At 37.0% G+C, this 14,637-nt stretch overlaps 1 protein-coding gene across 1 annotated transcript; it reads right to left on the minus strand.

The window, feature by feature from the left end:
- Positions 1–5,202: 5,202 nt before the first annotated feature.
- LOC125112129 (olfactory receptor 8B3-like) lies at positions 5,203–9,871 on the minus strand. The gene is made up of 2 exons (XM_047754370.1): positions 9,860–9,871; positions 5,203–6,144 (listed from the first exon to the last, which is right to left on the minus strand). The coding sequence occupies exons 1-2, from the start codon at positions 9,869–9,871 to the stop codon at positions 5,203–5,205; spliced, it is 954 nt and encodes a 317-aa protein (XP_047610326.1).
- Positions 9,872–14,637: the final 4,766 nt, after the last annotated feature.

The raw sequence follows: 14,637 nt of genomic DNA on the forward strand, positions 1-14,637 counted from the left end.
AATCACCTAAATTCACCCAAACTCTCTCTTAGAAGTTTCTCTAGAAGTTTTGTAGTTTGCATTTTGCATTTTACACTATGATCTATTTTGAGGATTTTTTTTTCAGGTATAAAGTCTGTGTCTATATTCACATTTTTGCATATGGGCATATGATTTTTTCTAGCATCATTGTCAAAAAGACTATCATTTCTCCATTGATTGTCTTTGCCCTTTTATCAAAGACCAATTGACTATATTTTGTAGCCATACTTCTGGGCTCTCTCTTCTGATCTTTTCTTTCATAATACCACACTGTCTTGATTACTATAGTTTTATAGTGAGTCTTAAAGTTGTATCTGTCCTATAACTTTGTTCTTTAGTATTGTAGTTGATATATATATTTTTTTTCTGTCTTTCATCTTTTGTCTTTTTAGGGCCACATCCACAGCATATGGAGGTTCCCAGGCTAGGGGTTGAATGGGAGCTGTAGATGCCAGCCTATGCCACAGCTACAGCAATGCCGGATCTGAGCCGCCTCTGTGACCTACAACACAGCTCATAGCAATGCAGGTACCTTGAGCCACTGAGCAAGGCTAGGGATCGAACTTGCATTGTCATGGATACTAGTTGGGTTTGTTAACTAATGAGCCACCACGGGAACACCATATTTTACATTCTGAGTCTTTTGCCTTTGCATATAAACTTTAGAATCCATTTGTTGAGATTCACACACTTGCTGAAATTTTTATTTGGAACTCACTGACTTTATAGATGAAGTTGAGAAGTACTGACATCTTAATATAATTGAGTCTTTTAATCCATGAACATGGAGCATCTTTCCATTTATTTAGACTTTCTAAATTATCTCCATTAGAGCTTTGTAGTTTTCCACAAATAGATCATGTATATATTTTGCTAGATTTATAACAAAGTATTTCTACTTTTTGGAGAGTGAGGGTGGAATGCTAATATGAATAGTATTCAATTTTTTATTACAAATTCCAATTATCCTAAGGCTAATCTATAGGAAAGCTATTAACCTTTGTATGTTAACTTTGTATCCTGTGACTTTCCTATAGTCACGTATTCCAGGAGTTTTTTCTATTTAAGTGTTTGTTTTTGCAGTTGTTGCTATCAATTTTTATAAAAAACATTTTTTTTTTAATTTTTAAGGCTGTACATATGGCATATGAAAGTTCCTGGGCTAGGGGTCAAATCAGAGCTGCAGCTGCAGGTCTACACCACAGCCAAAGGGACACCAGACCTGAGCCTCATCTGCAACCTATGCCAGAGATTATAGCAATGCCCTATCCTTAACCCACTGAGTGAGGCCAGGGATTGAACACAAAACCTCATGGATATTAGTCGGGTTCTTAACTCACTGAGCCACAATGGGAACCCTCATCTGTCTGCCTTCTTTAAAGAAATGTCTTTTTAGATCTTCTGAGCATTTTTTTTATTGCATTGTTTGGTGTGTGTGTATATATATATATATATATATATATATTTATAAAATATGAGCTGTTTGTGTATTTTCGAGATTTATCCCTTTTCAGTTGCTCACTTGCAAATATTTTCTCCCATTCTGTGGGTTGTCTTCACATTTATTTTATAATTTCCTTTGCTGTAAAAATGTTTTAAATAAAGTTTAATTAGGAAAACTCAACGGGAGGAACCAGACTATACTACAATGATACAGAATCAAAACAGTATAGTACTGGCACAAAAACAGAATTACAGATCAGTGGAACAGGATAGAAATCCTAGAGATAAACTCATTCAACTAATCTAAGACAAAGGAGGCAAGAATATGCAATGGAGAAAAGAGAGTCTCTTCAATAAGCAGTGGTGGGAAAACTGGACAGCTACATGTAAAAGGACGAATTTCGAACATTCTCTAACACCACACACAAAAATGAACTCAAAATGGCTTAAAGAGCTAAATGTAAAGCCAGATGCTATAAAATTCCCAGAGGAAAACATAGGTAGAACACCCTTTGACATAAATCTCAGCAACATATTTGTTGAACCATGTCCTATAGTAATGAAAATTTTTAAAAAAGACATTATTAGTTTGAAAGGGTAGTTCTTTTATGAAAGTGAATAGATTTCATTTTAATTTTGAAGCTCATGAGATGGAAGATTAGTGACCAGGTTTAACCCACTCTTGGGAAACCTCAAATATTAAAAATACATAACAGTGTGGCTGCAGCTCGGCAGTGTCTACAAAGGTTTCTAAATGGCTCAGATACATTCACTTGTTTAGATACACATTAGTTTCCATAAGGAAAAAAAACTATAGAACGGAACAATAGTTTAGAGAAACAAACAAAAAGAACCCCAGCCAAGATGAGCTCTTACATAAATAGAATTTGTTAAGGGAAAAATCCATGTATTGGGAAAATAACAATTAAAAAAATCAAAAATATTTGTATTGTGATCATGGGATGAAATATGAGTTCTCACTTAAAACCATTAGTGGAGGATTTAGCCATGCTGAACATCTAAAAAGAATATCAAAAACCAGCTTCATCAAATATCAAGTACATAAATACTGATTGAAGATTAAGGAAAGTGTTAAATAATGAATATTATTAAAAGTATCTTAGAAAATATTTACATTATTACTGACATATCATATTAAAGATTTTTTAAGTACAATATTCTGCCTTAAAAATAATCCACAACTTTTATCACAATTTGGTTTATTAACCAAAATTTTTTTCATGCTGTCATCCTCCTCCCAGCGGCAATTTGATTTTTTTTAATCTAAAAATCTACATGGATGTAGTATAAGGAAGCCAACAAGAATAGAAGTTATTGAGTTATTTATATGTCTTACAGCCATATTGGTTTAACATTTTTAACTTTTTTTTTTATAGGCCCGTGCCCGTGGCATATGGAATTTCCTAGGCTAGGGGTCAAATAGGAGCTATAGCCACCAGCCTACGCCATGGCCACAGCAATGCCAGATCTGAGCTGCGTCTGTGACCTATACCACAGCTCATGGCAGTGCCAGATGCTTAACCCATTGTGGGAGGCCAGGGATTGAACCACGTCCTCATGGATACTAGTCAAGTTTGTTAAAAGCTGAGCTACAACAGGAACTCCAATTTTTTAATATTAAATAGCTTAAGCTTTCATCCTATCCAGAGAAATCCTATGATCCTTGCAGAACTTCCAGGGACTCCCATGAAGAGTGAGTCATAGGCAGAGGTTTTCATTAACCAACACTTTTCTGTGTAAATAACTTCTTCCTTCCTTGAGTCTATTAGTCCTCACTATTTATGTCCTGTACTGATGCTGTCTCTCTACCTAGTTTCCCAGATGAGGCCACAGCTCTTCCACCTTCATTCTCCAAAACACTACTAAGGTGTGGTCATTATCAAAGTAGTTTTATCAAGGATCTATGAACAGTGAAATATGTTTACAGTACTCTGCAAAATAGGAAATAACTTCATAATGAAATGTAGTTCCTACGTCTCAAGACCACTCCCCACACGGGGACATCTTATTCATTGACCATATGCCTCCTTCGGTCCTGACATCATAACAGGTTTCTGAGTATCTTTCTCTCTCTGTACTCTCAAGTACAAACACTTGCAAACATTCCAAATACAGCTTTTTAGTAATTTTCCTATTTCAGCAATCATCTCTATAATATACAAGCCCAAGAGGTTTTCTCTTTGTGACAAAAAAAAAAAAATCAAACCATTTTACTTTTTAAAAGAAGAAGAAGAAGAAGAAGGAGAAGGAGAAGGAGAAGGAGAAGGAGAAGAAATTACCTAGGTTCCCTTGCAGCACAACAGGTTAAGCATCCAGCTTTGTCACTGCAGGGGATCAAGTCACTGCTATGCCAAGAGTTTGATCTCTGTCTTGGGATCTTTAACATTCTTTAGGAACAGTGCCCACCTACCTCCCACCCCACAAAAAAAAAAAAAAAAAAAAACACTATCCTGAGAGAAATTCATAAGTCATTCTGGAACAAAGTAGAGTCAACCTTCAATCAGAAAAGTTTTCTCATATTCAATGCTTACTGAAACAGGATAATAGAATCAAGAGGGTACAATGTATACTAAAGAGTAATAGACTTGAAATCAAAAAGCTGAGAATTCAGTCTATAGTTTTCTTTATAAAACTGTATGACTTTACATAAATCATTAACCAATCTTGGTTCACTTTCACATCCATGCAAAACATGTATTTTGATGATCTGCTGTGTATCAATTTGATTTAGAAAGGTAAGAAATAAAACTCTGGAGTTCCCATCATGGCTCGGCAGAAATGAATCTGATTAGCATCCATGAAGACACAGGTTCAATCCCTGGCCTCCCTCAGTGGGTTAAGGATCCAGCATTGCCATGAGCTGTGGTGTAAATTGCAGATGTGGCTCAGATCTTGAGTTGCTGTGGCTGTGGTATAGCTGGCGGCTATAGCTCCAATTCAACCTCTAGCCTGAGAACTTCCATAAGCCAAGAGTGCAGCCCTAACAACAAAAAAAAGACAAAAATAAAACTAAAACTATGCCAAAAGAAGCTGAATGCCAAATATTTACAGATGCAAAATGGATTATCCTTGATGGTCTTATTGAAACTTCACCATTATGTTTGGAATGAATAAACAAACAGGTACAGGGAACTATATCCAATTTCTCTGGATAAAACATTATGGACGATAAGTTGAGAAAAAGAATATATATATACATGATATGACATATACATACCACTTTGTTGTACAGCAGAGATTGGCACAACATTATAAATCAACTATACTTTAATTTTTTAAAAAGAAGACATAGTTCTGCCAAGTGGAGTATTGAAACATGAGTAGAAACAGAGTATCCATTCCATCCTCTTAAAGCAGATGACAGATACCACCCCTAGTGATATATAGTCACTCTAGTGTTACCTACTTCCATTATTTGGAGACTATTTCTCATTTTTCCAGAGGAAAAAATAATTTCAAAATTATAATGAAAATAAATAATATATTTACTATTTAATTTTATTAGTAAGCAGGAAAAAAGAGGAGATGATATTGTGAAAATAGTGGGGGGGAAAGAATACATAGAAATAAAGACAGAAATAAATTATTCAGAGAGGACTCAAATCTTTAAGATACTAGAAATAAAAAGATATGAGGAAAAAATATGGAAGGCTGTCACTAAAATTAAACACTCAGAATCTCAGTGTCCTATAATTCATGCTCATAGAGATACTGTTTCTAATCAGAACTTCTCCCACTCAGGGTTTTTCTTATAGCAAGTTTAACATCTTTGTTCCTCAAGCTATAAATTAAGGGGTTGAGCAAAGGAACCGTATTGGTGTAAAAGACAGAAGAGATTTTTCCTTCATCCATAGACCCAGCAGAAGATGGCTTGAGATACATAAATGCACCTGATCCAAAAAACAGAGACACAGCAATTATGTGGGAACTGCAGGTGCTGAACGCTTTTGATCTGCCTCTCCTGGAGCTGATGTGCAGGATGTTGAAGAGGATGAGACCATAAGAGACAGAGATGGTGAGACTGGGCACAATGATGTTGATGCCCACCACAATGAAAACTTCCAGCTCACTGATGTAGGTACTTGTGCAGGAGAGCTGGAGCAGAGGAGGGATGTCACAGAAATAATGGTTGATGGTGTCTGCATCACAGAAGGTCAGTCTCAGCATGCACCCAGTGTGAGCAGTGGCACCAGAAAATGCCATCAAGTAGGAAGCAAGCATAAGGCTGGAACACACTTTAGGGGACATGGCAATGTTATACAACAGGGGGTTACAGATGGCCACATAGCGATCATAGGCCATTGATGTCAGCACATAGCACTCTGAAATGGAAAAAAAACTGAAAAAGTAAAGTTGGGTCATGCACCCAATGTAAGAAATAATATTCTTCTTTGATATGAAGTTAATCAGCATTTTGGGTGTAAACACAGAAGAATAACATAGGTCTATGAAAGACAGGTTGAAGAGGAAAAAGTACATGGGGGTGTGCAGGTGTGAATTTAGTACAATTAGGATTATCAAGCCCAAATTGCCCATCACAGTGACCACATACATTACTAGAAACAGGAAGAAGAGGGGGAGTTGAAGATCTGGTTGGTCTGTTAATCCCAAGAGAATGAATTCAGTCACAAAAGACCTATTTCCAGAAGTCATTCTTCCCTAAGGAAATCTGTGGACAGAGGACAAAAGGGTTACATTAGAAAACAACTCAGTTCTTCTCCTAGTATCTCATCCTACAAAACAGTGTATACAATGGCAATACCTGTGACTAGTCCAACCTGTACCCAAAGAATCTACTTTACCATTTTCATTATACAGACTGACAAGGACTTTCCTTTTATTAGAGCCTTTGTAAGCTAAATATAGCAAAGGACATCACAAACTTAGCCTGCAAAGGGAAGGAGAGTGCTGCCGTATGCAAATATAACTACTAAAAAAAAAAAAAAAAAAAACAAGGGGGAAGGGTAGGACAGAATTGTGTTACTTTCACCTAAATATTTCTTATTCACTTGAGTGCTTCACATACCAGCAAAATTGGAAGCAGTGACCCTAGCAACCAGGTGCTGATCTCTAATGCAGATTAGACTTGCTGCAGTAGGTACCAAGAACACTGTTTCTGATCTAAGATGAGGGGACCAAAATTTAGGATAAAGTTTCTCCTTCTGTCACAGAGTAAAACCCATAAATTTAGAAGAGTGAGAGTTCCACCTACTTAGAAAAAACTTTCTGACTGACATATTTTGAGCCCCCTCATGTCTCTGAACATTCTCTGACCACCCTCCTTGAACAGATTCTTCCATCAGCTTCACTTGAGTCACAAAACCATACATAATGGGAAAAAATGGCATGTATTCGGTTCCCGGACTTTCATCTCAAAACATGGAATACAGTATTTTAAATTGAATTCAGAGATGCACCTTCCTTATCTCAGGAAACCTCAAGGCTGGCTCCCTTATCCTTGGTCTTTATCCCCTTGGTCCTGGAAAGGTAATTTCTGGTTCTTGAGTCTTGATTCCTTTGACTCTAAGGGCAAAAGTCCAAAACTTAGATTCACATAAGCCTTGGAAATCTTGCTCAACTACTATAATTTCTGATAATTGTTTTCATCCCTTTCAAACTGCAGAGAAAAATGAAAGCTTTTATTATCACAGTTGCTACTAGATTAGACATAGAAGATTTAATGTGAGTGTAATGATATATATATAACACATTTCATTAAAAAGACGGTAGAAGCTTGCTATGTCTTTTCCGCAGGGACTAGACTGTATGTATAAAAAGGGGATAAGCAGATTACATATCCTGGATCATGACCTGTCTTTAGTCCTTCAGGGACTCAATATTTACTCTTCTTCACTTTACTCTAGGGATTTTACATCCCTCAGCATAGATCCAAAGTAAATTCCAATCTCCTCATTACCTACACCCCCAAAGGGAAACCTATTATATTTATCATTCCTTCTTTATTCCCATTTTCTTTTTTTTTTTTTTTTTGTCTTTTCGCTATTTCTTCTGCTGCTCTCGCGGCATATGGAGATTCCCAGGCTAGGGGTCTAATTGGAGCTGTAGCCACCGGCCTACACCAGAGCCACAGCAACACGGGATCCGAGCCGCGTCTGCAACCTACACCAGAGCTCACGGCAACGCCGAATCGTTAACCCACTGAGCAAGGGCAGGGACCGAACCCGCAACCTTATGGTTCCTAGTCAGATTCGTTAACCACTGCGCCATGACGGGAACTCCTTTATTCCCATTTTCTAAATAGACATATTTTCTGCAAAGGCCCTAATTCCAGGCTTTCTTATTTCTTTTTTTTTTTTTTTAATTTTCCCAATATTTTCCAAAGGTTTCAGTGGTTCCTTTTCATTGTTTTCTCTATAGGATATCTCTGAAATAATTTGCAATATATTTTTGGGGGGGGCACACCTGCAGCATATTGAAGTTTTCAGGCCATGGGTCAAATTGGAGCTGCAGCCACCAGCCTACACCAGAGCCACAGCAACACCAGATCTGAGCTGTGTCTGTGACCTACACCACAGCTCACGGCAACTCCAGATCCTCAATCCACTGAGCAAGCCAGGGATCGAACCCACAACCTCATGATTCCTAGTCATATTCGTTTCCACTGCACCATGACAGGAATTCCTAATTTGCAATAGTTTATATTCCTTCTATAGTTTATGCTTTTAAACATTTACTGGAAATTTCTACCTGACTCTCCTCCTGGGTCATTTAATGTAACGTTTCAGTAACTGAGCTTATCAATTTCTTTTTATCATAGAAAAGATTAGGGTCTACGGAGTTAAAGAGTTGTGAATTTTATGTTCCTAATTTCACTCTGACAAACCATAACACTTTGGCAAGTTACTAAATCTCTTGTTTATCTTTCTATAATAGGAACAGTAAAGGAGTTCCCATCGTGGCTCAGCGGTTAACGAACACGACTAGCATCCATGAGGATATAGGTTCGATCCCTGGCCTTGCTCACTGGGTTAAGGATCCAGCGTTGCTGTGAGTTGTGGTATAGGCTGGCAGCTACAGTTCCGATTGGATTCCTAGCCTGGGAACCTCCATATGCCTTGGGTGCAGCAGCCCTAAAATGAGAAAAAGACCAAAACAAAAAACAAACTACAAATAATAGGAACAGTAAAAATAGCATATTTTCGTTGGGCTGTAGTGTTAGTGAAAAAAAAAACCCTAAGCACGATGTTTGGGACAGTGCCTCGTATGTGGTGAATAGCAATGAATGTTGGCTGTCATTATTTATAGTCTCATAAATTCTGATAGACTCTCCATCATAACGCTCATCAGACTTTCTGTACTTCTCTATAAACTGTAATTTTATGTTGTTTACTCTTTTTCTCCTGGATCTAAGAACACTGCAGAGTAAATGGAAGGAATTCAATAATTTGTTTTAATTTTTATTATAGCAGTTCCATTTCTGCTGTATAGTAAAGTGACCCAGCATGCACACACACACACATATACATTCTTTTTTTAAATATATTCTTCCATCATATTCTAATCCAATACATTATATATAGTTCCCTGTGCTGTACAGTAGGACCTCATTGCTAATCCATTCTAAATGTAATGGTTTGCAAATACTAGCCTCAAACTCCCCATCCATCACACTCCCTCTCCACTGTCCCTTGGCAATCACAAGTCTGTTCTCTTTGTCTGTGAGTCTGTTTCTGTCTTGTATATAGGTTTATTTGTGACACTTTTTAGATTCCACATATAAATGACATCATATGGTTTTTGTATTTCTCTTTTTGTCTTACTGCACTTATTATGAGAATCTCTAGTTGCATCCAAGTTGCTGCAAATGACAGTATTTGTCCTTTTTATGGCTAAGTAGTATTCCATCATATATATGCTCCACATCTTCTTAACCCATTCATCTGTTGCTGGACATTTAGGCTGTTTCCATGTTTTGGCTATTGCAAACAGTGCTGTGATAAACGTAGGGATGCATGTATCTTTTTGAATGAATGTTCTGTCCAGATATATGCCCAGGAGTAATATTGCTGGATCATATGCTAGTTCTATATTTTGTTTTCTGAGGTACTTCCCTACTGTTTTTCATAATTGTTGCACAAATCTACATTCCCACCAACAGTGAAGGAGGGCTCCCTTCTTTCTATACCCTCTCTAATATTTCTTATTTGTTGACTTGTTAATGATAGCCATTCTGACCAGTGTGAGGGACCTCATTGTAGTTTCAATTTTCATTTCTCTAATAATTATTGATGTTGAACATTTTCTCATGTATTTATTGTCAATAAATATTAGAAAAGTCAAGCTGTATTTGTCTACGAGCCTCCAGAATATATTCAGTGTTGCTCTTATACTAAACCATAGCATCTACAATCACCATGACTTCCATCCATATCACTCAATCATCACCCAACTTCTGACTTTTTACGTTTAAACTAAACTACTGTAGTGTTGACACCAGTGGCTCCTAACTACTATTCCAGCATTTTCATCTCCTCTTATTTAGACATGAACACCAATGCCAGACTAAGTCTGAAAGCTCAGCTTTGTTTCTCCCTAGGTCAAGAACTTTCAATTGTTCTCCATTACCTACTTTAAAATTGAAGCTGTGCAATAAAAATATAATTATCCAAACTATGATTACATCTTGGTTAAAAATAATGAAATAGTTGAACCAGATTTATCTTTGATAAGAAGCCATGAAAGTACCATTTTGATTGACTGAAGGTTTTTTTTTGTTTTTTTGTTTTTTTTTCCTTTTGTCTTTTTAGGGCCACACCTGCAACATATGGAGGTTTCCAGGCTAGGGGTCGAATCAGAGCTGTGGCCACTGGCCTATGCCAGAGCCACAAAACACCAGATATGAGCCACATCTGCAACCTACACTACAGCTCCTGGCAATGCCGGATCCTTAACCCACTAAGCAAGGTGAGGGATTGACCTGCAACCTCATGGTTCCTAGTCGGATTTGCTTCCCCTGCGCTACAACAGGAACTCCTGACTGAAGTATTTTACACACATCAAGCAATGTAAAAACATTTAGCCTTATCTAAAACAAAAAATACTGTTTGAGGGTATTATTTACATTTCAGAGATCACTCAATTGCCTTGGGAGGTTCAATCCATTTTAGAAGTATACAAGTGTGGGGTCATATGGAAGTTCTATGTATAGATTTCTAAGGTATCTCCAAACTGTTCTCCATAGTGGCTGTACCAGTTTACATTCCCACCAACAGTGTAGGAGGGTTCCCTTTTCTCCACAGCCCCTCCAGCACTTGTTATTTGTGGATTTATTAATGATGGCCATTCTGACTGGTGTGAGGTGATATCTCATGGTAGTTTTGATTTGCATTTCTCTTATAATCAGCGATGTTGAGCATTTTTTCATGTGTTTGCTGGCCATCTGTATATTTTCTTTGGAGAAATGTCTATTAGGGTCTTTTGCCCATTTTTCCATTGGTTGATTGACTTTTTGCTGTTGGGTTGTATAAGTTGCTTATGTATTCTAGAGATTAAGCCCTTGTCGGTTGCATCATTTGAAACTATTTTCTCCCATTCTGTAAGTTTTCTTTTTGTTTTCTTTTTGGTTTCCTTGGCTGTGCAAAAGCTTTTCAGTTGATTAGGTCCCATGGGTTTATTTTTGCTCTTATTTCTATTGCTTTGGGAGACTGACCTGAGAAAATATTCGTGAGGTTGATGTCAGAGAGTGTTTTGCCTATGTTCTCTTCTAGGAGTTTGATGGTGTCCTGTCATATATTTAAGACTTTCAGCCATTTGGAGTTTATTTTTGTGCATGATGTGAGGGTGTGTTCTAGTTTCATTGCTTTGCATGCAGCTGTCCAGGTTTCCCAGCAATGCTTGCTGAATAGACTTTCTTTTTCCCATTTTATGTTGTTGCCTCTCTTGTCAAAGATTAATTGACCAAAGGTATCAGGGTTTATTTCTGGGTTCTCTATTCTGTTCCATTGGTCTGTCTGTCTGTTTTGATACCAGTACCATATGACCCCACAATCCCACTCTTGGGCATCTATCCGGACAAAACTCTACTTAAAAGAGACACGTGCACCCACATGTTCATTGCAGCACTATTCACAAGAGCCAGGACATGGAAACAACCCAAATGTCCATCGACAGATGAGTGGATTCGGAAGAGGTGGTATATATACACAATGGAATACTACTCAGCCATAAAAAAGAATGACATAATGCCATTTGCAGCAACATGGATGGAACTAGAGAATCTCATACTGAGTGAAATGAGCCAGAAAGACAAAGACAAATACCATATGATATCACTTATAAGTGGAATCTAATATCCAGCACAAATGAACATCTCCTCAGAAAAGAAAATCATGGACTTGTAGAAAAGACTTGTGGCTGCTTGATGGGAGGGGGAGGGAGGGGGAGGGATCGGGAGCTTGGGCTTATAAAACACAACTTAGAATAGATTTACAAGGAGATCCTGCTGAGTAGCATTGAGAACTTTGTCTAGATACTCATGTTGCAACAGAACAAAGGGTGGGGAAAAAATGTAATGTATACATGTAAGGATAACTTGATCCCCTTGCTCTACAGTGGGAAAATAAAATTTAAAAAAAGAAGTGTACAAGTGTGTTTGTGTGTGAAAAATAAACATATATGATTCTACATTGACACATACTATTTATATTTAATGAAAGGAGGGGAAATAACATTATTGTATAATATAAGAGGGTTCTTTAATTAGTAGAAAGCATCAAACTATCAAAAAAAAGTCCTTAAACTCTTCAAATAAAGGAGTGCTTTCACACACAAACAATGACTTGTACCACCACAATTCTGCAATTTTTTTCTTTGACGAGTCCTCAAAGAGATGGAAGAGACCACTAGGCAACGAATTTCTGATGAAGCAAAATTAAGATTATGCCATTTGAAACTTTAATTTCACTTTCCTTTGAAACTTTTTAGCTCTCTATATATTTCGTTTAGAATCTTTTCAATATACTGTATAATACTTTAAACTAGTGGTCTAAATAAATTTGGTGAGAAAACGTATATATACATGATGTAGCATTTTGAAAAAGAACCAAGGCAAAGAGAAAATTATTATATGAATTGATGTTAGAAGTAAACCATGGAAATTTCACAAATGTCTATGACATTAAAAAAGAGACATCAAATTATATTCAGGGGTATCCTTGTACCAGGAGGCTCTCCATCTCAAAGAAAGTCTGATTATACACAATAAAGATTCCAGTGGAAGCTTTTAAGTATTAAAGCCTGATTAATCTGACTGTGTTTTTGAGACCCTATGTAAAGATTAAGAAGCAGAAAGAGGACCAGACAATCCGTGACTTATATGATCAGTGCTCAGTTTGCATGCCCTGAAATGCTCAGTTTCAGAACCAAGTGGCAATGTCTGAGTGGTCTTTCATCTCCTCAAACACTGCCACAGCTGGAAATTTCTGAATACATCAAAAGAGTGGAAATAGAACTCAGAAATGTGTCCTAGAAAATCCCACAATGTAACAGTACATGCATTATTGGAAGAGAAGTTTACCCTAATTTGGGGTATGAACTATCTTATCAATGACCCACTTATAGGAAAATAGTGCTGCCTCTGGGATTTTTTAAATCATAAATTCTCTAAACAGTGTAGAATATAACACATGATAGAGAAGAAAGGGAACACTGTGTTTTTAGGGGAAAGTCTTCTTATAAATTTCATCTATCTTAACAGTAAGAATTTTATATCAAAACTTTTATAATATGGAAAATTAAACTGTTAACTCTCCCTAAGAACTAAGCAAAAGAGTTATTTTGTCCAAGCAGGTTCCTATGAGAGAAGGGGATATTTTTCTTAATTAAAACAACCCCATTTGTTGTCTACTGGTAATAACACAGAATGATCAAAACAATATGAATACATGATTTAGAACTACACTTCCAGCAAAGGATACCTGAAAAAACTGTATTGCCTTCTCAACAATTTCTCACTTCATTGATCATTTCTAGTTGGAGACACTTTGGACAGAGTAATAGTATATCCTTTTAGCATGGTCTAACACAGTTATTTTACTTTAGAATCGATCTCTTCTGCATCATCTAATACAAGGTTCATATATGCATCAAAACCAATGATTCGGCCCTCTACTGCATATTCACTTGCTCATAAAGCCACACCTAAATCTGATATCTATTTTGTAAGTATCTGAAGATGAGGTTGATGGGTTGCACCATCACCTTCTGCACTTTCTGGTCCTGGACATGGAATTTCATAGTGGAAGCTCACAAAGACCACATGAGAAAAGGAATTTTATCACTTGAAAATGTTTCAGAAACATTTGGAAATGTTTTCATGATAAATGAAGTAAACAGCTCCCTTTGATAGAAAATTTTAAGTCAGACAATATTTGAATTATTAAAAAAAAAAAAAAACTGCTCCAGGGAATTTCCCAAGTAAATGCTCTTTAAGATTTGAAAATCAAGTTACAATCCTTGAAACATATGTCTAATTTTTTATATTACAGAACATATTTTAAATTGTAAATCTGCGTGAGAATAAGTTGGTAATTACTTTGCACTTTCCTTTCACTTCCCTCTTATCCCACTGTGAGAACCATTTGAGTTCTTTAGAGGAATGTTAAAAGTTAAGGGAAGCGGAGTTTGGGGTTCCCATCATGGCTCGGTGGTTAACGAATCCGACTAGGAACCATGAGGTTGTGGGTTCGGTCCCTGGCATTGCTCAGTGGGTTAAGGATCCAGCATTGTTGTGAGCTGTGGTGTAGGTTGCAGACGCGGCTCGGATCCCGTGTTGCTGTGGCTCTGGCATAGGCCAGTGGCTACAGCTCTGATTCGACCCCTAGCCTGGGAACCTCCAAATGCCTTGGGAGCGGCCCAAGAAATGGCAAAATACAAAAAAAAAAAAAAAAAAAAGGAAGCAGAGTTTATTTCAAAAGGTAGTTGAGGAGACAGCTACTCTTCCTTTTTCCTCTCCATCTCCTAGCTTATTGTTCTTGGTAACCACAGATGATGAGAATAGTAGCTTGAAAGCATTACGTTATCATGCCCACCCTTGCTTTTAACTGTAAACTAAAGGAAATTAAAAGCCTTAAAAAGAATGGCACAAACATAGTAGAGAATTCATAAAAATGACATGAAAGGAAACAAAAGAGC

The sequence above is a fragment of the Phacochoerus africanus genome, chromosome 11 (assembly GCF_016906955.1).
Source record: "Phacochoerus africanus isolate WHEZ1 chromosome 11, ROS_Pafr_v1, whole genome shotgun sequence".
Classification (NCBI taxonomy): domain Eukaryota; kingdom Metazoa; phylum Chordata; class Mammalia; order Artiodactyla; family Suidae; genus Phacochoerus; species Phacochoerus africanus.